This window comes from Culex quinquefasciatus, chromosome 2 (assembly GCF_015732765.1).
Source record: "Culex quinquefasciatus strain JHB chromosome 2, VPISU_Cqui_1.0_pri_paternal, whole genome shotgun sequence".
Taxonomy (NCBI): Eukaryota; Metazoa; Arthropoda; class Insecta; order Diptera; family Culicidae; genus Culex; species Culex quinquefasciatus.
In genome coordinates this window covers 65,188,457-65,215,728 of record NC_051862.1, presented here as the reverse complement: position 1 = coordinate 65,215,728, position 27,272 = coordinate 65,188,457, and the positions used below count along the sequence as shown (strand labels likewise).

At 40.5% G+C, this 27,272-nt stretch overlaps 1 protein-coding gene across 1 annotated transcript; it reads left to right on the top strand.

Moving 5' to 3' along the window:
- Positions 1-3,099: 3,099 nt before the first annotated feature.
- Positions 3,100-25,070, top strand: LOC6049079. Its single transcript, XM_038250391.1, has 6 exons — positions 3,100-3,589; positions 6,670-7,138; positions 17,441-20,058; positions 20,118-20,724; positions 23,030-23,789; positions 23,823-25,070. Exons 1-6 carry the CDS (start codon positions 3,562-3,564, stop codon positions 25,038-25,040), a joined length of 5,700 nt encoding a protein of 1,899 aa, XP_038106319.1. The 5' UTR covers positions 3,100-3,561; the 3' UTR covers positions 25,041-25,070.
- Positions 25,071-27,272: the final 2,202 nt, after the last annotated feature.

Sequence of the window (27,272 nt, the reverse complement as noted above, 5' to 3'; positions counted from 1 at the left end):
ATACACAACTTGTTTAGCCATTATTTTATGTAGAATTTAACCAAATTTGATTCATTTATTTAAATTTATTTAACATCAATTGGTAAACCCATAATGTACATGTAGGCGATTTTCAAACGGTCGTTTTAAAAATTGGCATACCCAGCATTAAACGTCACTTTCAATCCACCTAGCGGTGAGTGACTGCAGTTGGGACTCAAACAATAAAACGGAATGACACCGATAACATTTCATTAAAAAAAGAATTTTAATTGAAAATTTAATATTTACTACTGAATTGTATTATTATCAACAAAATATAATGCTTAAGGGATATCCGAGGGCTTGGAAGTAGTGTCTCCTCATTGACACATTTAAACGGCTTTTATTCTAATTTGGGCTAATAGGACAACGTACAATATTGTCCTGTTTACCCTATGTACATGCAAAACAAATCATTTTGAAAATAGCAATTTTTATGTGGGTTACATGAGCTAGTTTGGGAACTTTGAAAAGTAATAGTTGGTCTATAGAGCTTTATGACGTTTCGCATACGCACACTAGCGCACCATTTGATTTTGCTGGCCGGACAAAATTTAACCTCACTTTTTTTCGTGTACGTACACGCAATACATACGCACGTAGATTACTCTATTGGTTTCTTCCTCAAATTCAACCAGGCAAAAATTTACATAAACGTTAGGTACATTTTTTTTATTCTTGTATTTCTTTCTACGGGTTTTTTTTTTCTTGTTAGTATGTGTGCGCCGAATGTCACACTTGTGTATGAGTTTGACGGGGGGTGTTTCAATGAATGTTGTGAAGCTCATGAAAATTACAAAATATTTGTTTTTTTTACAAACAAGAATTTAGAAATAAAAGATTTAAATTTGTGATTAGACATTTTGCGAGCTATGAATAATCCTCAGGATGACGTCATACTAACTATATCTGTATCGCTACCTGTATGCGCATGTATTGCGGCGAGGTTAAATTTTGTATTATTCAGCCAAACTTGTGGCCTCGCTTGTGGCTCGTTTGTGTGCGTGAGATCGGGTTTGGTACCATCCATAAACCACGTGGACACCATAGGAGGGGAGAGGGGGGATACGGCGATTGTCCATTAGGGTGTAATATCAAAATCGATTTTCCAGCACAGCAATTTTTCAGTTCCTTTTTGGGTCCTAAACAACTCCCCAAAGTTTGGGAACAATTGGTTTAGTCCTCACTTTGCGCAAAGCGATTCAATTTTCCATATAAATTTGTATGGGAAAACCATTTTTTTTATTTTTGATATTTATAAAATCCAAGTTTCACGCTGTACTAAAGCCGAATTCATATTCGGATGCTCTGGAATGTGCTCTACAACTTTCCCGAAGAGAGTATGGTGCTAGCTTGTCCCTGAAAGAAGATACAGCGTCCTCAAAACTCGTCTAAAACGTGATTTTCGATCAAAAAACACGTTTTAGACGAGTTTTGAACAAGCTGTATCTTTTTATAGGAGCAAGTTAGCAACAAACTCTCTTCGGGAAAGTTGTAGAGCACATTCCAGAGCATCCGAATATGAATCCGGTTTTGATATAGCGTGAAACGTGGATTTTATAAATATCAAAATCCAAAAAAAATGTTTTTCCCATACAAATTTATATGGAAAATTTAATCGCTTTGCGCAAAGTGAGGACTAAACCAATCGTTCTCAAACTTTGGGGAGTTGTTTAGGACCCCAAAAGGAACTGAAAAATTGCTGTGCTCGCTAAATTTGGACAACTTTATTTTTTTCCATACAACCATATTACACCCTATTGTCCATACAAAAAAGGATTTATTTTGCATGGGAATTGTCCACGAGAGGGGGAGGGGTGATCTGAGATTTCAAAATTAATGTGTTAAATTTGAAGTTAAATTTTGGAATACAGCTAAATCTACATGCGCATGTATTGGGAGTACACGAAAAATTGAGGTTAACATTTGTACCGGGCAGCAAAACTAATTGCACGCTAGTGTGCTTAGATAACTTTATAAAAGCAAAATGAGAATTTTTGACAAGGGGTCATCCATAAACCACAAGGACAACAAGGAAAGGGGTAGGGTTTCGGTTGAGGGACTGTTCTAGGTCCAAAACGACAAAATATACATATACATGAGGGCAAAAGGAAGGGTCAACCCATTTGATTTCGCGTCATTTATGGACAGCCCATTTAAAAACATTTACCTATTTAAAAAATTATTTCGCAAAATAAAACCGAGATCCCAAAACTTTTAAAAAAGTATTGTAAGGAACTAAAATAAATCCAAAGTAAAACATAGATCCATCAGCTTACCCCTCGGCAATCTACGAATATTGTTTACTTTTTTTTCAAACAAAAATCTTGAAAAAGTCTTGAAAATATTAAAATTAAGTTGTTTTGGATTTATTTCAAAACTTTAGATTGTGTGATAGACGAATTACAATAAAAATGTCCAACAATATTTATGAAAATCATATTATTGTTTATAATTGATATATTTTTTCATAAAAAAAAAGTTGTTTCGAACAAAAAGTTTAATATAAAACTGTAAAAACAATAGATGTTATAGGAAAAATTTCAAAAGAATAGTTATCTTTTTGAACTAAGCCTGCCGAATAATTTCAAAAAGACACACAAAAGAGACCAAACAAGCACCAATCATCAAAGATGTCCTCCTCCAGGTAGCGTCAACCTCGCAACTTTGCCTGCCCATATCTCAGCGGATACCTAACGTATCGCAAAGGTTCGAACGGCAAACGAAAGAGCAAGAGTAAGCATGCAAGATTTTCGAACTTTCATCAAAAACTATTGAAACAATTGGGAGTATTGGTGAAAAAACTACTTTTTTGACAGTTCGTTTTAGTGCGCTGGCGTAAAAATGCAAAAATTTCCGAGCACAAGCAACAAAATGGCGCCAGTTCGTGACGGCTCGCCAGTTGCAAGCACTGACAAGCTCACCAATACAACCGTGCGGAGTGTGTACTACACGCGAGCGCGCTCTCTCGCTCTCGCCCGTGTGGCCCGTATGTTCCATCGCATTCTGGCGGGCTCTGATTGGTCGAGTGCTGCTGACGCCATCTGGGCCAGCGGATGGGTGTGTTGGTGCCGTCGCAAGCGGAACGTCCGGGGTTCGAGCCGTCTGCGTGGATGGAAAATTTTTCACCGTTCAAATCTAGCGCAGTGTTCGGACGAGACGGTCGCACTTGGAATCTCGCTCCGTGAGGGTCGCGTTTTTTTTGCTTGCTCTCTTTCGCTCTCTCTGGGGTGAAAAGAAATTCGTCTGCTGTGTGGACGCCATATTGGTGAAGTGTTCAGAGGTTGATTGATATTGCCGAGTGTGGCCTACTGTGAGTGACTCGCGCGAGGGAATCTTGGAGGTTGTTAATTATTTCGCGTGATTAGCAAGCGATGCCATCGTAGAGTGCCGTGAGTGAATGAAGTAATTTGGACATTCTGTTCGCGGGAGGTGACATTTGTGCGGCGTTTGCGGTTTTAAGCTTTTGTCAAGTGAAGTGGTGCATTTGGTGCAAGTTTCTGGTTTAGTGACAACGGGTTTTCAAAGCACGGCGGAACGATGTCGGAGGAGTTTTACGATGAAGACGGTGAGTGGATGGTCTGTTCTGTGCTCTTGGCTTTAATTTTCTCTCTGGTGGGCTCGTACTCTTGGGGTAATAAACAATCTGGGTTGCTTTGATGGGAGGCAAGGAAGGTGTATTCGTGTTGCTAGCGGCTTCTCCCGCCGAAAATGCTGATTGTCGGGAATTTTTTGAACTCGTTTGGGGGTTTCGGAGGGATTCGAAATAATGTCGCGTAAAGCGAAAGTTTTTCAATAGTTTGTTGTTGTTTTAGTATAGGGTAAAGGTGCGCTGGTTGACAGTTGTATTTTACAGAAGTTTTAATTAAAAATAGTAAAAAATAGTTAAAAACAGTAAAGCAACCAATGTTTTACAGCAATTATAATTTTAAATTTGTTTTTATAAATATTTTTATAATTTTGTTTTCATCAATATAATTTTATCTTAAATTAAGATAAAACAATAAAACTAAGGAATAGAAAAGTGAATAAACATTTGCATTAGCTTTACCATAACAAATGTGACAGCGTCTTGAATGTCTCAATAACTTTTTTTTGCTGTTCTAGTTTAATTTGTTGCTACTGTAGCAAATCCTACCAGATCTTATACTTCGAAATTATAAATTTTCCCCTTTTTTCAGAAATTCCTTGAAGAGTCAAGGGACAAACAAGATACTTAGTGCTGAAAATTCAAATTATCATTGTAAAATCTTGTAAAAATTATTGTAAAATATTAAAAAAATCCATTTCCTAACGTTCATTCATAAAATTATTTTTATGAGGTCCTTTTTGGTATTGTGACCTGGTTACAGCTTTAAAGTTGTGCTTAAGCCTCCATTATACTACGGCAAACAAAAAAACTCGCACTTTTTGACAGTTTGTCAGTTTGCTTGCTAGATTTGTTTGTACAAACGTCAGCCTGCATTTTGCCTTGTTTGCGAGTTTGGCAAACTGTCAAACACAAAAAAGTGCGAGTTTGTTTGTTTGCCGTATTGTAATGGCGGCTTACGTTTTTAGTTTTTTTTTAATTTAAACTACAAGCTAGAAATTCTACATGTCACTGGTTTTTTTTATGTTGCATAACACACCCGTACAGTTGAAAAAATAGTAAAAAAACTTTTCGCAGTACTGTTCGAAGAAGCACAATGAAAACCTTCGGATAATCAAACCTTGGATAATGAATGCTACGGATAATCAACTCTGGACTGTATATCAATTTTTGGTTATGGAAACCACTTCCTAATTCTATATCATTTTAGAGTAGTTTAAGGGTCATACTTAAGCTCAAACATAAAAATAAGACAATTTTTTTTTTTTTGATTCGATTATCCGAAGGGACTGTATAAGCGTTTTTAATACAATTTGTGTAAAATATTAGTTCTCATAATGTGATAAATGATATTATAATTAGACAATAAAAATACTAATCCAGAATAAATGAATTATGTTGAAGTAATAAAAAATTGGAAGTACTGAATTTTGTATCATCTTGTAAAAGAATGTTTATGAAAATGAAAAATAAATATTTCATCGAGTTCAATTTCTTTTTCTGGTTTTAAATATCTACCGCTTAACAGAATTTTTTTTTTAATTTCATTGAATTACCATTGTGTCAAACATAACACAGTGGGTCTGGCCACTGAGGCAATAAAGTATTTTTACACCTCTATGCAAGATTATATTCATAATCCGTTTGGTAGTAAGCAATGAGAGAATCTTCATAAAAACAGATGCACTGCACAGTCCAAACCTTGTGTGACATTATGTCACGTCACTTTATTATCGGTAAAATGGAAGCTCAAAACTGGACCCACTTCAGAAATATCAATTTAAATATTTTGAGTTGGACTGTATGTAAAATAGCAATGTAAAAATAATCAAATCCAAAACCTCATAAAAAAGTGTTTTGGAAAAAATCATTTAATCCTGTGATGTTTTTTCGACCCAACATGTCTTTCGTCATTTTTCACCACGTTTCGCTTTTGTCCGTGAGGTTCAGAGCCAATGTGGCTATCAAAGCAACTCCGGTTGGCACGGTATGTCCACGCATCGTACCTCACCTAGAATGTTGGACCGTCCATGTATTCCGTCTAACTGCGGGTAATGAAATAAAGTTACCTTGGCATTCGGAGTGTTTTCGCAGGTGACAAGCAATAATGACAAGAAAGAACATGGAGTATAATTCAACAACAAGTACATCCTAGGTTAGCCTTCGGGAAGTCGCGTGTTTTCGCCTTTCTTACAAGTGACCTTACAAACTGTGTACAAAGTACACGTACGCGACCTCTGGTGGGTTAGATAAGGATTAGGTTGGCTTTTTGATCGGTGATTTAAAGATCGGTAATTAAGTTGTTTGTTCCTAAAATAATTTTGGATTGAGATTCTTCTGGAGGATTCTTGAAATGAGTGAAAAATTGTAAGAAGGAATTGAAAGAAATTAGGTATTACTGGATAGAAAATATTGAGAATATATTATAATGTTTTTAGTACCTATGCATATCCAATTCTCACTAGAGGGTTAAGCATAGTTTTGAAATGTCAAAACTTTATGGGTTAAAACAGATTTCACCACAATACGATATTGCCATGCAATGCTTCCAAATAACGTCCTGCTATTTAGCACTAGTTCTTTTCCTTTAAAATACCCGGTTCACTCTTTGATTTTATATACCTATAAGATTGTTTGGATCTTATGGGAGCTTTGTAGATACCGTGATAAATAAATGACGGCTTTTATATATTTAAAATCGTCACTATCATAGTTTGATGTTTGATAGATTTCTTTAAGACCCACATCTTGTCAAAAAAAATCTTTATTGCTTAAACATAATCTTTGCATATTAAGATGAATCACCACGTTGTTAAGACATTCTCGTTCAAGCTCATCCCAGCTCAACGAATCATCTCTGCGGTGAAATTTTAACAGTAGGCCTGGTCAGGCTTACTTTGCTGTAATAACTTGCTGAAAATGTTAATATTGACAAGAAGAATACAATGCTTCATTTTACCTAGCTGCGCTAGGGTTCGGATAGACTTGCTGAAATTATACATATGAAAAAAAAAATCAAAATTTAACACAAAACATCTCTTGCATCTGTTCTATTTCAGGGTTCCGGCTCACGTTCGAGGACGAAACGCCCGACCAGGAGAAGCAATTCTTCATGCGGGCCTTTCCCAACGTGAACAAGATCGCGGAACGCAAGGTGCACTGCACCTCGTGCTACATGCACATCGGAACGGCCCCCATCTCGGAGGCCGTAATCCGGATGCACCCGGTGCTGCGGGTAACGCACTGCCGGAACTGCCACACGTTCTACAACAGCGGCGAGTTTGACAAGGGCGAGGACGGCAGCGAGCTGTACTGCCGGTGGTGCGGCCAGGGCGGCGAAGTGTACTGCTGCTCCAAGTGTCCGTACGTGTTCTGCAAGAAGTGCATCGTGCAGAACCTGTCCCGGGCCTGCGTGCAGGACATTTCCCGGAACGACAACTGGCAGTGCTTCAGCTGTGCGCCGAAGATCATGTGGCACCTGCGCGCCCAGCACTGGGCCCTGTCCAACTACATCGAGAAGCAGAAGAAGTAAGTAGAATGATTATTTTTATTTTGTATTGACCATGGAACCATGTTGCAAAGTTGGGATTCGAGCCGAAGACCTCTGGATTGTTACAATTTGTTTTGTGCGATTGACGACAGCTGATAATCGCAAAATTATAGCAAAAATATATAAGTCTACCCTTTAAACTGTCATTATCATCGGTAACAATGCTCTTTGTTCATGTTTTACCAACAAAAAATCATCACCTTTACCCTATTATTTCATACAAATTTGTTTAAATTTAATTATTTAACCATTCTTGCGACATTTTGTTACAAGATTTGTTTTCTCAATAATGAAAACCCTAAAGAAGATTTTCTGCGAAAGACCGAAACGTCAATTTCCTTTTGTGCGTCGTAAAACCATGTGAAACCCAAATCGCACGAATTGAAACAAAATGGCCGACGCAGCGTAATTTTCATCAAGCTCGACTCTTTGTTCAGCTTGACAATCTTTCTTTGGCATCTGTTACGCACGCACACAACTACCAAGAATCGCCATACACTGACGTACGCGATACAACACAAGTAACCTTTTCCTCTCCACATTCGTACAGCAATCCATTAGCCAAGCAGACCGTCGCGCGCCGCACACTACGATACTTTCCCACACGCGCTTGGTCGAAACGTCAAGCAGACAGTTGACGGTTCAAGCAGGCTTTGCACGCAGAGCCGGGCCACCACCAAAGCAGTGTGGAGAGCGCCGAACGAAAATAAAGTACAGCTAGCAACACGATAATAGGGCAAAGCACCCGTTCACCAGTCCACCGACGGCAGCAGAACTGGTTTTGTATGAGCTCCTCGTTGGCACATGCGCGCCGTGAAGTGACTTTTTTTTGTGTTCTGTCATGATCGCCTGGTCGTTGGGGCGATGTCTGCCTGAGTGTCGGGCCGAGTTTGGGGGTCATTCGAGGCTGGTTGGGGGTCGTTCATCACGTTGTTGAGTTGTTCACGTTGTTTACAGATGGCCCATAAAACATCTGTTACGTCATTTGTGAACGGCGCCTTAATATGACTCCTTTAAAATTAAGCTTTTTTTTTAATTTGAAATCTGGAAATTTTCAATTTTTGGGCGTTTTTGAAAGTAAAAAAAAAGAAAAAAAATTTCAACTTTACAAAAATAGTAGGCGTTATTGGAAACATCAGACTTTTTTTGACGTTGGAATTAATTTTTTTTATCGATTTTTAGACTTAGGCCGAAAATTCGTCATATGGATGATTTAGTATCACTTAGAAAAACGCATCCAGAAAAAAAAATCTTTATACGGCTTAAAACTCTCCAATGAAAAATAAAAAAACTGTATAAGAAATAAATAAAATCATGCCGGATCTTTAAAAATTCATTCTGGATTCAAAACTGTATCATTTGAACACTCATGCCCAGGCTCAATAAAATTCAATGAATTCTCTTTGCGGTTAACTTTACGCAGTAAGTCTGGCCATTGAATTGAAAGATGTTGGATGATTTCCAAAGACTGTCAGCGCTAGGGTAACTTCAGCTAAATATCATGCAAGGTTCTGGAAAAAATATGAAAAAATATGACGCCCGATTTTACACTAACATTTTTTTTTAAATTTAACACGAATTCTTGTCACAAAAAAAAACATTTTAAAATAGGATGACTGCAGTGAATGGTTTTTCAGTTTGTTTAAACGGAAAAAAATACATCTGAAAATTTCCTATTTAAATTTTTTTTTTTAACATCAAAGAAGACACCAATTCGCTCAAAAAAATGTCCAGGATTAATTAAAAATTTTGCCTTTTGGTATGCCCTTCGGGATAATATACTAAAATAATAATGCAAAATGGCTTATTTAAAGTCAGATATCGCATGGAACGAAACATCTTCAATACTACTTTTGGTACGGTATGTCCACGCACCCTTCTTCCCCTGTAGAATCTGTGAAATGTGATCCATTCTAAGAATTCTCTCTGCGTTAAACACAACGCAGTAGGGCTGGCCGCTTTTATTTTTGTACTACATTTTTGGGTTTTCTCGGATGTACTGTAATTATTGAGTATAAAAATGCTTGTGGCGTAATCTAATCACAAGACTTTCCAGCATGCTTTCATCGGACTGGCTGCGTTTGTGCTAGATAAGATTAGATTGGATATGATTGGCTTTCTGTGAAGTAACGTGTCATCTAAAAAAATGTAGTTTTTGGACTAGTTTAATCTAAAAGAGTTTTTTTTAGTTTTCAAATCATCATTTGTGTTATAATTTATGACACTAACCCATCTCTTAACATCAAACCAACAAAATGGCGTCTACCACCCAATGACGTCACTAATTTTATGACTCTCACTTTACCGACGCTCCCTCTACGTGGCGTTGGTGCTCTATCTGTCGAACGACCGTGTTGCGAGCGCAAACGAACGAGCGGAAAGAGAATGTCAAAACGTGTCAGCGTCAGTGAGCGCGCGCTGTTGCCACATTTCCAGCATCGCTTGGCAACCAGGCCAAACCGAGGAGAAGAGGAGGCGAGAAGTGACTAAAAAACGAGCTCGCGCTGTTGCCGGTTTTCAGCTGCTGCTCTCTCTCTTGCTCTCGTTCGCTCTCTTTTGCTCTGTTGGCTCTTTGGTCGCGAGGGAGCGCGCGCTTTGCGAGCGTCATTTTAAGACAAGAATTGATTTTCGGCCTCGGTCTGTGGTGCCTGTTTTTAGCACTCGCAGTCGCCAGATGCAATAGGGTAAATCGATGTTGATGATACGCGCGCATGGTGTGCGGTGGATGGGTAGACGACCGTATTGAGTGTGTGTTGTAGCACAGCACAGGGGCGCGCAGATGGATCGAAGAACATGCTAACAGAAAAGAGCGCACCTTTCGTGTCCACTTGGCTGTGTGTTGGCCGGGAAGTGTGGGCAGATTTGGGGCCTCTGGAAATAGCCGAGTAGGCTTTGCGGTGTGGGCTTCTGGGTGTGGCTGTCGTAGATGGCGCTCTTTAATGAATTGTTTTAGTATGAAAACAAATTATTGTATGTAAAAACTGAATTTAAAAATTCTCTTAATAGATGATATTATGGGTTTTTACTTACTGATATTTTTGAAGACAACAAATCGATTGCTGCTCTTTGGCAAACCTTTTTTCAAATGCACTCTAAATGATAAACCTTCGCTCTAGTTTGATGCATGGCTCCGCTAAGCATGATTCAAACTGTGTAGATTGTGCTTCCTGTGGTTGGAACCGATGGGAATTTTTAACACATGTGTCGAAAATGTGACAAAGATGTCTTTGGGTGAATTTATTGAAGGTCAAGTTTGGTGATAAATAAGACCACAGACAGACAGACGCACACATTTTTTTCCATTTTCGACATACTAGGTTTATCGATCTATTCTCGTCAAGTCTCAAGTCGCCACTTGACGCTCCGAGATTTGATTTATTCGTTGGGAGCACCATGCTAAGAAGGTTTGGTACTCCGGGACCCTCTGGGATGGGACATTGTATTTCCACGAATAGGGCATTCGACACATGTGCCGTGGTTATATCGCCACAAGTCGCTCCCATGTTCGCATAAATGGCCTATATGGGTCATTCCATCTGAAGCGGAACAGCATTTGAAAATTACCTTCTCCGATCCAGCTCAAATTTGGCAGGACTGCTGATACTGCCAAAACATGCAAGAATCCACCCCCTCAATTTTGGTACCTCTCAAAAAATCAAGTTTTTGGCGATTTTTGAGCGAAACCCCTATTTTCAAACGGTGATAGATCAGGAAACACAAACCTTAGAAGGTCGGCCTTAAACTCAATTTTGGTGGTTCGATTTGGTTGAAATTCGGAATTTTTTTATAGTTTTTTTTAAATACTTGAATTTCCACAAATTTTTTTTTTTCGAAAGTTCTTAAAATTTTAAAATTTGCAATAGGATGGTATCATACGAAGCAACATTATTCATGCTTTTTCACCTTTTTGAAGTATTTTTGTAGAATACTATTTTTTTCACAAAATACCGTATTTTTTCGAAACTACTCAAATTTTCAAAATTTGCTATATGGGTATCAAACGAAACGAAAGTGAAATTTTGCATGCTTCATGCACACATTCAAACTTGGTATGCTTCATATAAAATTTTGCTTCGTTTGATGCCTATTTTGAAAATTATGGAAATTTAAGTATTTTAGAAAAAAAACTATGTTCTGTTAAAATTTTAATGATTTCTAAAAAAAATTAAGTGAAAATGCAGTCAACATTTCGCTTCCTTCAGGATTTTTTGAAAATTTATCCGGCTCTGTGGTTTAATGGTTTTGGTTACGGCTTCTGCCTCACAAGCAGAAATTTCAGGGATCAAATATCTCGGTCGGTACTTTTGAAATTTGGAATCGTGAATTGGAACTTTGAATATGAACAAAACCGAAACAGAATCAGGTGCACAGCTAAAAAAGTAGTATTCTAGCTGCGTGTAAAAGGCATTATTTTATGCAATTTTATGTAATTTTACACCCTGAAACACGTAGCCCATCAGTATGGGAAACCTACTCGACCGAAATGTTAAGCCCATATATGCGTTTATCCTTTCAGCTATACATCGGTCTGATGGCCGAGTGGGCTAAGGCGCCAGTCCATACTGTTGGTACTGGGTTTGAATCCCGTCGGACGCAACTTTTTTTTGAGTTTGCAAAAAATGTACATGCAGCGTGTAATTTTAAGTGTCTTTTTTGACGAAGGTGATGTGCATGCTTTTGCATGCGATTTTACCATCGGATTTTTTGCTGTGTGGGATTCGAACTCACACCTTTGGATTGATGGTCTGGGACTCTAACCAGTCGGCCATCTGCAAGTTATAAAACATGTTGTATTCTTCTCATATTAACTACGCTCTGATCCCTGATTTGCCTGAAGGGATTGGGATTCTTAAGATAGATCAAGGATCCGTCTGGTGCTTGCTTCTATGTTAAGGCGGGACCAGACAATGCCCAACGACCTCGGAATTGGGCTGCTAGAATCTCTAACCACACCCAAACGGCGGTCGCATGATTGTGATGCATGGCGGCATGAAAGTATATCAGAATCTGCATGAAAACTGTCCTCATGCATTTTTTGCGATATAGGGGTATGACATTTTTGCCCGTTACCGACAATTATCAACATTAACGACGGCTTTTTGGTTGTATTTCACAAAAAAAAAAACCCTTAACAGAACGAGGATTGAACCACTAACTTCTTGGTTATTAATCCGACACGCTACCACCGCGCCATGGACGCTTGATGAAAAGTGAGTGAAAGAGCACCAACATTTGCTTCTCTTTGGAGTGTTGCTCGGGGACGGGCCAGCGTTATATGTGTTGGTGAGAACTACAGATCGCTGAAATGTTTACACGCGGGCAAAAATGATATAGGGGCTTGCTGCAAAAATGTTATAAAATATGACATTTTCTGCAGCAAATCCACTGTTGCAAATTTTGAGATAAATTTTTCCTTTGGGTGCATTCTGAAATGGGTCGTTGGAAGCAGCGCGAGAGCTATCACCACCTAATACCCGGGACTGAGATAAGTTGTATCAGCATTCGGCATATACAAAATCTGATACAAATTATACTTTCCCATAATTTCGCTACCGGTTAGCGGGTATTGGATTGAACCACACACACAAACACACACTTCAGAATTTTTTTAAAATTTGAGTATTTAAAAAAATACGGTATTTTGTGAATATTTTAGTATTTTTCTTTAAAAAAATTAAAATGCATACAGTCATCCCACATATTCGGAACACCCACAAATTCGGAACACTTTTGTGGTAATTTGTCAATAGAATGCAAAATGCAACTTTTCTGCCGACCCTGCTATTTCTAGGGCCTTTATTTGGACATTCTCTTGTTATTTCACTAGTAAAAGTAATACTTTTTAAACAAAAGCTGCATTTCAAGACTATTTTATCCAGAGCAGCAAAACACTGCCTCCAAATTGCCTGTTCCATGATTGTGGGATGTTATTGTGTCTCCCACAATTGTGGAACAACTGACTTTAACTGATATTTTCACAAAAAAAAGTTATCAGACCATTCATAAAACATCACTAAGCATGAGTTTTATTGGTTTCAGAGTGCAAAGTCATTAGGTCTATTCCCGTACTGCAGAATTCTGCAATTCTGCACAAAAACGGCAGCAGAGCGTTCCCGTACTTTTCTGCAACAAAAGTAACTTTTCTCTCAGGTAGAACTTCTGCAGTGAGAGAGGTAGAAGTTGCAGCAAAACCGTTCCCGTACTTTTCTGCAAGCTCTCTCTTCTCTTTCTTGTTGAAAAGTTACTGCAATTCGGTGTGATGGATGTTGAGTACACGCTTACGTAAAATTTGCAAGTTGGGTGAAATCATCAATTTAATTATTAGTTGCAATAAACTTTATGTTTTATTATTACTAAATTAAAGTAGTCTTTTTGAAGGGAAGTTTGTATATTTTGAATTAATGGATTTTTGGGGTAGTTTTTTTAATGTCTGTTTTTATTGAGAACGGTTTCAGGCTTAGTTCATTATGATATAGCGATTTTTGTAGTGTTAATATTTTAACCTGACAAAAAAAAAAGTTAACTAAAGTCAGTATTACAGCACGGCTAATACCTCAACAAAAAAAAATATTATAATAACAGATTGTTTTAAACATCTTTTAAAAGACACATTTCTTTTGTGTTTAATAATTTCAAATAAATATTTGTTTAGAAATAATTTTTGATCTTCAATTGTTTGTGAAAAGAATAAATATGTGTGTTTAAATAATAGGCAAATAATACATTGTACCTTTAACGGTGCTACCAATTTGTATTCTTATATGAACCAAAAAAATTTGATGTAGTTTTGTCGAATTCTTTTATTTTAAGAAATTTAAATTCTAAAATTCGGAAATTTTTAAATGCCGCCATCTTCAATCATAAAAAGTACAATTTTTATTGGAGTCATATTTTAGGTTAGAAGCTCAGATTAGAGGTTTTAGAGGTTGGAAATTTTGACAAGTTCTTCGGAAAATAAAGTACTAACTGTTTCTATTTTTTTTTAATATCTGAAATTTAAAATTTTTGATTCACAGAATTTTAAAACATTACTTATTTTTGAAATTTTTTAGCAGCTTTATTTTTTTTTAATGTAGCTTTTGAATTTTTGGTGTTCTGGACTCTGAAATATTCAAACTTTTGATTTTTTTATTCAGAATTTCAAAATATAAGAATTTTTAAGTTTATTTTGAATTTTTAAAATTATGATTTTTTGATATTTTGAACATTTTGATATATTTATTTTTTAATTATTTGTATTTTTCAAGCTTTGAACGAGGCTTTGAATTTGTGTTTTATTTTTTTTTATTTTTCTGAGATAAATATTTGCATTTTTAAATTCTCAAATATCAGGATTTTTTTAAGTTTCTCAATTTGAAAATATAAGTTTTTTTGTAAATATTTTTAATCATAAATTTCTAAATTTATGAGTTTGTGATTCACTTATTTTTTTTTAATTTGTCAATTTCGCTGCGTCACCGTTGTTCTTCCATGTGACATCCATTTATAATTTATTTATGTTTTCCTGAAAAATCTTTCAAACATTTTGCTATTAAAACGTGTATTTATGGTACCTTTGTTTGTCATTTTTTAATTATTTTTGTAAAACGTACCTGTAACCCTCACTATTTTTTTACCTAATGTAAAAGTTTTGAATAATTTTTAATGAAATTTTCTACCTAAGCATAATTAATTTCTAGTTACCTAATAAATGGTAAATGCTTTTAAATAAAATATTAAGTTGAATAAAAAAATAATGCCCCCGTTCTAGAGGCAAACTCCTTTCAATTACTATTTTTCTCAATCCCCTCGTCAATCCCTCTATTTTAATTTTTTGAAATAATTAAATAACTTTAATACCCAATTTGAGTAAATCCACTCAACTGTATACAATATTGCAGAAATAGTACTGGAACGCGCTACCCAGGCAAAATTTTTGCTGCTTCTCTCCTTGCAGAACTTCTGCAAAAGAGAGAGATGAAGAGAGCGAGTTGAAAAGTACGGGAACGTGCTGCAAAAAAGTGACTTATGCGGGCTGCAGAATTCTGCAGAAGCTGCAGAAATTCTGCAATTCTGCAAGTACGGGAATAGACCTATTATTTTGTAAAAAATATGTACTCCTGGAGAGAAAAAAAAAGTTTATTTACATCGTAAGAAAAAAGTGTTCCGAATTTGTGGATTTCAAGGGTTAATGTTTTTCTTCGAAAACTTTATATAATTCGTAAAAATGTACAGCCGGTCTATACATCAATCGAAAGATCGCAAGAAAAGCTTTTACATGAAGGTAAAAACAAATCATTATATTCAATTATCGATTTTATATGATTTGTTGAACATTGGCCGATCTGTAAACTGTTCCGAATATGAGGGATGATTGTACCAAATCTTGCTTCGTTTGATACACATATTGCAAATTATGAAAATTTTAGTACTTTCGAAAATACGGAATTTTGTGAACAATTTTGAGTATTTATACTTTGAAAATATCGTTTATTATCGGCGATAAGATCATCGCCGATAGAATTATCGAAATGACGATAACGATAACGACGATTACGAACTATCCTTATCTTTATCGAGCCTTGATAATTTTATCGTTAACCACTTTGGTGCAAACTAATTAGCCTGCCGACCTCCTGTGGCCGAATGGTTACGGGTTTCGCCTCATAAGCGGAAAGTCATGGGTTCTTCTCAGGGTGGCGGCCTTAGGTTTAAGTTCAGAGGTAGCAGCAACCGTATGAGTATAAAACGGTTGCTTCACGTGCTCTTCAAGCATGTGATCGATCTTGGGATATTCCTTTGCGCCTCTTCCCAAAATACTTTCCTCGTGTCTTCGCATGTAAATAATGCCCAGCCGATCGGTATTGCACTGCAGTCCAGTCGCTTTGTCCAGATCAGAGCAAAGGAACACCGCAAAAGTAGCACCGCAAAAGACAATTGTCTTTACAAGACCCCGCGCGGCAAATAATAGCTGCTGGGAAGAGCTTGAAAAATGACACGAAAAAATTGTCACCGCGGTTCTAGCGATACATAGCGCACAAGGCACAAGGAAAGGAGTTTACAGCATCTAGATGGAACAGCACTTTCCTTCTCAATAGGGACTGTGTTATAGATCTGGAAATGCTTAATAACAGTAAAAATGGGTAACACGATACAATAGTCCTTGTAATCAGGATTCCGTGTCTTAATACTCAAACAGGAAAAAAACTAATTAGCCTAGATTTTTTTTGAAAAGTTCATATAAGCATATGAAACACAATAGCTTATTGAACCTTTAAAAACACTCTAGAAGGTTCAAACGAAAAAGTGATAAACCACGATGGGTTGAGTGTACCAGAATGGCCAATTTAGTTTCCTAGTGGATTTTTATACCGAATCATACGAGTTTAGGTAATATAGGTATCAAACTTCTTGGTTTTTTATACTGGACATGAAAATGGCCATTTCGACAATGGTGGTCATAACCTGGAGTGGCCGGTGCCCTCATGGTAGGTTTCCCCGGGTAACCATACGAGTTTTGGCAATATGGGTATCAAAATTCACTGTTGGATATGAACATTGTCATTTCAATAGTAATGGCCGATGATCACAATTTAATAAAATAAAATTAATTTTAAGACATTTGTGCAAAGTTCTTTGTCATTTTGGTGATGTGTAACACCTGTACTTTAAAAAATATATATATTGAAGTTTTTATAGGGGGAGTCAAAATTCATTTTTTACGTTTTTTGGTTTTATCTTTTGCTACAGGCCATAAGTGTGAAGGTATGGTAAGAGAAGAGTGCGGCTATTATCTAGGGACCATCCATAAACCACGTAGCCACTTTTTTAAAACCTCAACGCCCCTACCCCCCCCTACCCCAAGGTGTCCATGAGGTATATGGATGGTCCCCTATTAGAGTTGCAACATTGAATTTAACGATCGCCTCGGGATTCGAACCAGCGACCTCTTAATCTTTAGTCCAGTGCGCTGCGCGATTGCTCCACACAAGTAGAAGTATAATGACGAAAAAGAAAATTTAGCTATTTTTCTAAAATTAGGTAATTGCTGGATGAAAAATCTTTACGGGTTCGGGAGATAATATCATTGAAATATTTTCGCAACCATGACAACTGTTGCTTATCAATCGTCCCGCCAAGTTTTGTCCAGTAACAAATCATATCACTTGACAACGGTTACCATGGTTAATAACACAAATCAGTACCACAAAACTATCGCTATTTCTAATAAAATAAGTGAACATACGTGGTAAATCAAACTTATTTTTAACAATGTCCATTTTCTTTGCGTTCGCTTCCAGGGACATGAAGGACAAGAACCTGTCCGTGCAGGCCATCAACAACATGATGAAGCAGGACAACACCACGTGTTGCACCAACAAGGGCGCCAACAAGAAGGCTACGACGCCGGTGGTGAACAAAAAGGGCCAAAAGCGGGCATCGGACGCCGCGGAACTGCCCACGCTGGGCACGGCCAAGATACCGGACAAACGACCGGGGCCGCGACCGATGTCGATGTCGCCACAGGTGGCCACTCCACCGGCGGCGAAAAAGGCCAAGACTGACAACAACGAGGTCGTTTGTACGCCGGACATTATGAGCATGTTTATGAACCCGGAGGAACCGCCACCGTTGGTGACTGCTGGCCGGCCTGGTGCCCCTGGGGCTGCGGCTACGAAGCCGGTTGTTCCGGCGGGTGCTCCGGTGCCGGTGCAGAATCGCCAGGTCGTGGTGCGACCAGCAGCTCCAAACGCTGCTAATCCGGTGCCAATGAGGATGCCAGCGGGAGCTCAATCGTCGAATGCCGTTCCTCCGCCCGTGTACCACACGATTAATGGGTACAGAATCGATTTGCACACAGCGGCACAGCAGGGCACGTACCGATTGCCGAACGGCAAGTTGATTCAGGTTAGAAAACAAGCTCCTGCTGTTACACCTCCGGTGACCAGTATTCCGTCGCGCAATGTGACGATCGCCCCCAAGCCGACGACTGTGATGTACAATCCGGCTTCGATGGCCCAGAACCAGCGAATTGCGAACGGCGGTGGAAACGCGCACTTGAACTACGCCATCCAGCAGCAGCAACAGTTGCAGGAACAGCGACTTCAGCAGCAACGCCAACAGCAAATGATGCAACAGCAACGCCAGCAACAGCAGCAGCCCCAGGTTACGATTCAACCTGGCCAACCTCAGCCCACCATCGTCGCCGGGCAGATCAATCCGGCACTACAGCTGCCGACGCTTGCCCTACTCCAGGGTATGGTCAACGGACCGCACGAAGACTCCCCGCTGGGCCGATCACGCAAGAACTTCGAGGGCAAACTGCTGTCCGGAGTTGAGATCTGTCAGCACATTGTGAACAAGATCAACACGCTCACCAACTCGAACTCGTTCAAGAACATCCGCAACGTGCGCGATCTCAAAGAGCTGTACATCCACGTGTCCTACCTGCTGACGTACGCCATCGGACGGTTCAAGACGCTGCAGGAAAAGTGCGTCGACGACGTCAAGAAGATGGGCTTCACCAAGGAGTCGGACTTTGTGATGATGGGCGAGCAGATCAGCAACCGCAACCCGGAGGAGGACAAGAGCGACGACGAGGATGACTGCGAAATCATCGAGCAGAACACCACACTCATCGAGATCGACTCCGAGGATGAGGACGAAACGGCGGCGGCCAAGAAGAAGAAAAAGGATGGCGAGGCCGAAACGGAGGCAGCGGTCGCGACTATTCTGGACGACGACGCCGGCAACACTTCCGGCGAACCCATGTCGATGGAGGACTTTTTGCAGGTCTCGATCAACGAGGCGGATCAGTCGGCGGAGAAGAAGGAGGCGGCTGAAGGCAGCACCGAGAACGCTGCCGCCGAAGCCTCCAAGAAGGAGGACGAAGAAATGGTCGAGTTGATTGAGATGCGAGGCGATGAGGATGGGGCGGCCGAGTCGGACAAGTCGTTGGAGAAGAAGGAGTCGGCGGTGGAGGAAAAGGATTCCAAGTCGGAGGAGGTGAAGGAGAAGCCAGAGCCGTCGAACGATACAGAGGCAAAGGTTGTGGAGGAGCCGAAGGACGAGACCGTCGAGAAGGCTGAAGGTGAGGTTCCAAAGGAAGAGGGCGACGCTGGAAAGGTCGAGGAAACTGCTGAAGTGTCGGACAAGAAGGAAGAGCCTGCTGAGGACGAAACGAAAGATGAGACAGACGCAGAGAAGCCTACCGAACCAGAAGCTAAAACTGCTGAGCAAGAGAGCACAACAGAGGCTGTAGAAGATGGCGCTGATAAAACGGATAAGGTCGATAAGTCGTCGGAACAAGAAGCTGAAAAATCTGAAGAATCTGTCGAAGGTGGAGCTGAGAAAATGGATGAGGTCGAAAAGTCGTCGGAACCTGTTGAAACAATGGAACAGGAAGCACCTGCAAAGTCTGTTGAAGCTGTTGACGAAGAGAAAGATGAGGAGGACGTTCAAGAGTCAGCTGATGCTAAGGAAGACGTCGCCAGTGATGTTGCTGAATCAGCCGAGACTGTTAGCGATGAAAACGTGAAAGAGTCAGAAGTAAGTGCGGATCAGGAACAAGACGTTGCAGCGATGGTCACCGACGAGCAAACCGAATCCAGCTCAGCAGAACCTGAACCTTCGGACGTCGTAGACGAGGAACCGGAACCAGTAGAATCGGAAGCAAAGTCGGAAGAAGCTACTGAAGAGAAAGTAGTTGACGGCGAGGAAGCAGAACCATCCGAACCCGAGCCAACGGAAGCGATCGCCGAGGAATCGACCGGATCCAAGGACGGTGCCGAACAAGCTGAAGAACAAGAACATGTGTTGGTCAGCAGCTCGGAGGGCGCGATGGACGTTGACGGCGTTAGCTCGGAGATCATCGAGGCCGGAAGCATTCCCACGGAGGCCAAATCGTCCGAAACCGAAGGTAGGTTTTGCACTAATCGAATCTGTTTTCCAGAACTAACCTCAATATGTCTTTTACAGAATCTTCACCAACGGTTGATTCAGCCGTCAGCGGAACCATTCCCATGACCGACGACACCACCGAGACGAACGAACCGGCCAACGATGAAACGCCAGCAGAGCCAATCCCAACTGAAGTCCCAGAAGATTCGGTCGCCCTCGAGCCGGAGGTTCCCTCGCCCACGGCTCTGTTCGCCCAGATGGAGGACTCGCTCCAGAAGGTGCAGGAGATTTTCGCCGCGACCAGCGAAGTCGTGAACGCCGAACAGGAGGACGAGGAATCAATCGAACAGGAGCAGAACAAGATTTCCTACCAGGATGATGGGGGCGAAGACGCGGAGATGACCGAGGCCGCAACTCCGTCGTCAAATCCCGTCGCCGAAGAAGAACAGATGGAGGTCGATGGTGAGGACAATGTCGCGACAACGCCGGTCACCTCCGAGGAACCGCTGGAAGCTCCTGCTGGCACGGTTGACACGACAAAGCCGGACAGCGACGAAGGTTTGGAGGAGATTGTTTCGGCGGAAAACTTTTCCAGTGAAGAGGTGGCGCTGAAGGGCGATGGTGCGGCCGAAAGTATAGAAGGTTCCGCCGAGGCCACGAGCGAAGTCGTCAACGGAGACTCCTAAACCGGGGGTGTGAAGCCAGCGCAAAACTGTACAAAGCGTGTTACGTTAGATGGGAGAAGGCTGGGCCGAGGGAGCTCAGAGATGCTTCTCCTTTATTTATGTTTTGTAAGAATCAAAATTAAGCCCCTTCCCGCCACGCTACTTTGAGAGGCGTGGTTTGTGTTCCCCTGCACCCCACAAGAGTAGTGCAACACTACGCAGAGAGGGTGGACAACCTTTGTCCGATGCACATTTTAGTCTTTTTTTCGTTGAGATAAACGTTATAAATTAATTGAACTTTGAGCGAAGATTAGCTGGTAAGAGAATTGATGCATTAAAAATAATTATAGTTTACACGAATCGCAAAACTTAGGTATTGATCTTATCTATATTATTTGATTCTTAGAAAGCTTCGCGCTCGTATTTTTTTTTCTAATTTATAAGACAACTCGTGAATCGTAGAATCAAGAGTGCGCGCGAAGTTGTATTTAAAACACACCCTTGATGGATTAGCGTTTGTGTAAGAGATATGATACATAAATAAAGTAATAAATTGATGAACAGTAGTAAACTAAGTAAAGTTTAACTTTATGAAACAATCCGAAAAACATTTCCCTGGTGGCGTTATGGGAGCAAGAGCGTCCATGCGAAGTGTCCCTACATCCACTGCAAATTTTCGGCGCTTGGAAAGGAAGCCATATATCGCTTAATCTTAGAACCCAATTTAGTCCTTAAAGCAGATCCAGGTGTCAAAACTGAAAGATGGTACAATAGAAGATGCTGAAAAACAGGAAATGATTTTCATCTATTGAAACTAAACTATCCTGAAGGATTTCTTTCCCAATGCTAAACCAAATCTTTTCCGTGGCTTTCTGATGAAAATCGATGGAACGGAACAATCAACATTGATGTCACTGCATGTTTGATGCACCACACCTACTGAAATCATGCCGAAAAAATTCCAAAAATACAACGAGGCCTGGTAAAACATGAAGAGTTTCCAGGATATTGTGGACCATTGTAATGAAGCTATGATGAACTTGTAAGTTGTCTCAAAATGAACTAAAAACATGTTGAATCTGCGTATGTTCTGTAATATTGCGATTATTTGTAAAACATAACTTGTAAAACAATCCAGAATGGATGAATATTTCACCTATGATCCGCTGGTGAAATGGAAATAACAATCATCCAGATCCATCAAAATCTCTATCGCAATAGTTGTTATCAACCAGCTGCTGGTACCAAAAAAGTGGGAAATGTTTGTGAAGCTGATTGTTGATAGCAAATCGTTCCAAATGGTCATGCAAAAATTCGCAACGAAGCATTACATATAATGATTTCCTGGTTATTGAAATTTCAATTCAGTTTCAGAATTTTATGCATTCTGTTACTTGGCATTGATGTCTGTGTTTGGGAAGCGCATTATTGACAAGTCCGTTTCGCTTGGGACGGGCTAAGGGACGCCCTTGAAGAGTACCGGGTCCGGAATTAACAAGGGGAATCACAGGCGTGACAAAATGTGACGAAAAGGTAGTGTAAACAGTGGGTTAGGGTTAGAAATTAAACAGCTAGCGTGAACTGTTTACATTTTTGCTACGCACCCAATACATTTCGATGTAATTTTCAACTTCGAAACCAAGGGATGATTCAAATAGGGGAAAATCAAAGTGCAAACCTTGATGCTCGCGTGAAATCCTTTCGGAACAAACGTGAAGGGGTTCTCGCAAGCAATCAACTGTTTCTGAATGATTTTCACATCCAATTGAAGGCTAGTACGCAGATCGGAAGGACAGGGGTCAAGAAACAGCTTTACGAACAGCAGAACAAAGGAGAGGGAACGAATTCTTGGGGCATTTCTTCACCCTATCTGGCTTGCTTTCGCTGCCGCTGCTGCCCATTTGAAATTTTTCTTGACCGATTCCTTCCGAAGTGCGTATACCGCTTGAAGGCTAGTATGCTGATCGGAAGGAAAGGGGTCAAGAAACAGCTTTACGAACAGCAGAACAAAGGAGAGAGAGCGTTTTCTTGGGGCTTTTCTTCACCCTCTCTGACTTGCTTGCGCTGCCGCTGCTGCCCATTTGATTTTTTTCTTGACCGGTTCCTTCCGAAGTGCGTATACCGCTTGACAAGTGAAACATGCGTGATTTTTTGTAAGAAAACGCTTGTTAATTAATCTTGATAATATTACATTTTGGTGTTCGATTTTTTTTCAGTGTAGATAGGAGTGATGGTAGTTCGATCGATCTGTCAAAACAGCTGTTGATTTATTATGATTCGTGTTTTGTTGTTTGCGAATTTGGCCGTGTACTTTCGATAATTTAGTATCAAAATGGTTGCAAGGTGTCTGGTGAAGTCGTGCCGCGTTAGAATTTCTGACAAACGTTATAAATTGCATAAAATACCGGCGATAGACCCGAAGGCCCAGTTTTTGGCGCGACAAAGAGGTGAAAAACGTCAACAACTGTGGAAACAAGCGTGCGGATTGCCTGAATCCACGGTCGTCTCGCGCTACCACTTAATCTGTTCCCGTCATTTTGTCACGGGAAAGCCGGCACCTCAAAGTGACGTTAAACATGTTGACTGGTACCCAACCCAAAATCTTGATCCGGATCCTCATCAAGGCTCATCAACCGCTGAAAACCTTCAAGAACAATCCGGCGTGAGTGAACCGGTCAGCAGCACCGCCGGTGGACCTAACCAAGATTGGTGGACCACAAACGCGGCCGTCTTTGACGTGTTGGCATCTGGTGCGTCGCTGAACCCGGAGAAACCGACACCGTTGGCGACTGCTCCAAAGCAGGCTGTTCCGGCGATCGTCGATTTTCGATTTCAGAAGGGTACGTGCCGCAAGACGGTACCCAGTGCTCCGTCGCGGAATGTGAAAATCGCTCCCAAGCCGACGACGGTGGTTTACAATCCGGCTTCGAGGGCCCTCCAGCAGCAACAACAGTTGCAGGAACAGCGACTTCAGCAACAACGCCAACAGCAGATGCTTCAACAGCAACGCCAACAGCAGATGCTTCAGCAGCAACGCCAACAGCAGATTCTTCAACAGCAACGCCAGCAACAGCAGCAGCCCCAGGTTACGACTCAACCTGTCCAACCTCCGCCCCAGGTTACGACTCAACCTGTCCAACCTCAGCCCACTATCGTCGTGGGGCAGACCAATCCGCAACTGTCCACGCTTGCCGTACTTGAGGGTTTGGTCAACGGACCGCACGAGGACTCCCCGCTGGGCCGGTCACGCAAGAGCTTCGAGGACAAACTGCTGTCCGGGGTTGAGATCTGTCAGCACATTGTGAACAAGATCAACACGCTCACCAAATCGAACCCATTCAAGAACATCCGCAACTTGCGCGATCTCAAAGAGCTGTACATCCACGTGTCCTACCTGCTGACTTACGCCATCGGACGGTTCAAGACGCTGCAGGAAAAGTGCGTCGACGACGTCAAGAAAATGGGCTTCACCAAGGAATCGGACTTTGTGATGATGGGCGAGCAGATCAGCAACCGCAACCCCGAGGAGGACAAGAGCGACGATGAGGACGAATGCGAAATTATCGAGCAGAACACCGCGCTTATCGAGATCGACTCCGAGGACGAGGACGAGACGGCGATTCTGGACGACGACGCCGGCAACGCACCCGGCGAACCCATGTCGATGGAGGACTTTTTGCAGGCTTTTATCAACGAGGCGGAGAAGAAGAAGGAGGCATTCGTAGCTGATAGTTGCACTCGGATCGCCGATGCCCCCAAGATAATGGAAACGATAGCAGAATCTCCACCAACGGTTGATTCAACAGCCAGCGAAACCATTCCCGTGACCGACATTAACACCGACACGAACGAACCGGCCAGCGATGAAACGACAGCAGAACCCAAACCAAGTGAAGTCTCGGAAGGTTTGCCCACGGCTCTGTTCGCCCAGATGGAGGACTCGCTCCAGAATGAGATTTACACCGCGAACGTGTTCGCCGAACAGGAGCAGGAGACAACCGAACAGGTGCTGAACAAGATCTCTCACGATGAGGGTGAAGACGCGGAGATGAACGGAGAGGTCGCTCCGTTGTTAAATCACGTCACTGTAGAAAAACAGATGGAGTTTTATGGTGAGGACAGTGTCGCGATGACGCCGGTCACCTTCGAGGAATTGCTGGAGGCTCCTGTTGGCGCGTTTGACACGACAAAGCCGTACAGTGACGAAGGTTTGGAGGAGATTGTTCCGGGGGAAAACTTTTCCTGTGAAGAGGTGGCGCTGAATGGCGGAAGTGCCGCCGAAAGCATAGCAGGTTTCGGCGAGGTCGTCAATGGAGATTCCTGGTATCGAGCTTGATGGACTAGCGTTTGTGTAAGAGTTACAGAAAGTTCGTTAAAAAAATCGAAAAATAATTTCACTATTATTTTGTATTATTATCTTCCGAAATATTCCAACTTAATCCACAATTCATTTTAGTCATCAAAGCAGGTTCCAGGTGTTAAAACTGGAAGATGGTACAATAGAAGATGCTGAAAAACTGGAAATGATATTCATCTATTGAAACTAAACTATCCCGAACGCATTTTTTCCCCAATGCTAAATCAAATCTTTTACGTGGCTTTCTGACAAAAAAACATGTACTGTTTTCAGGAGATCGAGGACCCCAATAATGAAGATTGATATACGTGACAAAAGCTATTCCCGGATCAAGATAAGAACACATTCGACTTTCTCAGTCCAGCGAGATGAAAGTCGGACTAGCAGTACAGACCCGAAGCCAATCGGTAGTTGTCGGCGTGGAAGATTACAGCATAACTGGCAAGTGTTCTCAAAAATGAACTGAAATAGAGCGTCCAATTTCCCGTCCCGGGAATTCCCGAAAAATAATATTTCCCGTTTACAAATTTCCCGGGAATTCCCGAAATTTAAGCGTTTAATTTTCCTAACTTTTTGGTCTCAATGTTTTGAAAATTCACAATAAAAAATAATAGCTATTCGCACGAATGGAAAATGGAGTGGAACAATTACTTTTTGGAAAGACTGATTTAACATTAAGGAAAAGAAACTGCATCAAGTAGAGGGTGACGATTCTCGAGATTTTCAATTTCCCGGAAATCGAGAGTTGAACTTGGCAATTTCCCGGGAATTCACGGGACCCGGGAGTTTTTTTTACTACGCCAACAGTGTTAAAAATTTAAAATGAAAAGTAATAAATTTGTTTCTTTTAAATGAATTCAGTTACTGTTAATTCATACTAATTCTATGAAACGTTAATTTAAACAGCCTCATTGTTTTGAGGAACTCGAGGAACTATATAAAACTTTTGATTTTTTTTTCTGAATCTGCAAAAACAAAATCGTTTCTTGAGTTTTTTAAGACTCAAAATTGTAGTTTAAAATATTTACGAATCTTAATTCGCACTGAGTGATTGTGAAACTTGTTATTAATTTTTGTAAAAAAAAATAACTAATATAGCTTATATATAATTTCCCACTATCGGGAATTTTGCCATATGATAAACAACGACTCAAAACAACAATTTAATTTTTTTTAATTTTTTAGTTCAACATTAAATATTCATTGAAAAAATATTTACAGTTATCAGGAAAACCCAAATGTTCACAAAAAAACTAGATTGGATTGCTATGCTCAACAGAAGATATGGAAATTGAACTTAACTTGAAAAAGCTTTTCCCTTTTACAAATAATTCGAAAAAATAATATGTGAAAATAAAACATTTGATTTCATACTTGGGGTGTAACTGCTAAATAATTTTTAAGGTAAATTTTTGGGTCCACCTTTTTTTTTGCAGGCCAAGGGCGAATGATACTGATAATACCTCTTCAGTTGACGCTTAGGCGAGGAACATCCTGGAAGGAGCGTCACTGACTACGTCCGTAGTCCTGTTAGATCATTCTTGATCAGGACAGTATAGCTCTGGTTCCTTGCAAGTGTCCTATTTTCTTACCTCCACGTTGGCTTGGTTTCCTTGATGACCTAGCTGGTGGCCTGTGGAAACGGATCGTAAACCTTTGACCAGCGAGGGTCAGAGTCGAGACGGCTAGAAGAAAGGGGTGCGTCAATGTGGGAAAGGGAAGTTATTTGTGATTGTAGACGGTATTGTTTTGATTCGCAGTATGTTGAGTCAACTGCTGTGGATGTACCTGAACGTCGCAGAACGGGGTTTCTCTCCTTTCCATTTCCAGCTACCATCTATCTCCTGTTTTTATTTTGCTCTACTGATTCGTACTTCTTCACTAATTCTTCTGTTTACCATTTGGTTTTGATTTTATTAACTCCTTATTCTCGTATCTCTCAATGCTTGTCACTCTTTTTTTTTCCAAATAATGCTGCTTTAACAAACTGTGTGTTTTCTTTAAAATAAACCTTCCCCTAATGTACTAGTGGTACCAAGTCTAATTATCATTTGCCTTTTCTTTGTTGATTTACTTCTTTATTTATTTATTTGAATAATTTTTTATCTTGCCCATCATAACAATAATCTAAGCTTGTTTGTTATCTCTATTTATTAACTATTTCTACATCTACTACATCAAGCTTATTCTTTTTATTTTTCAACATACAAT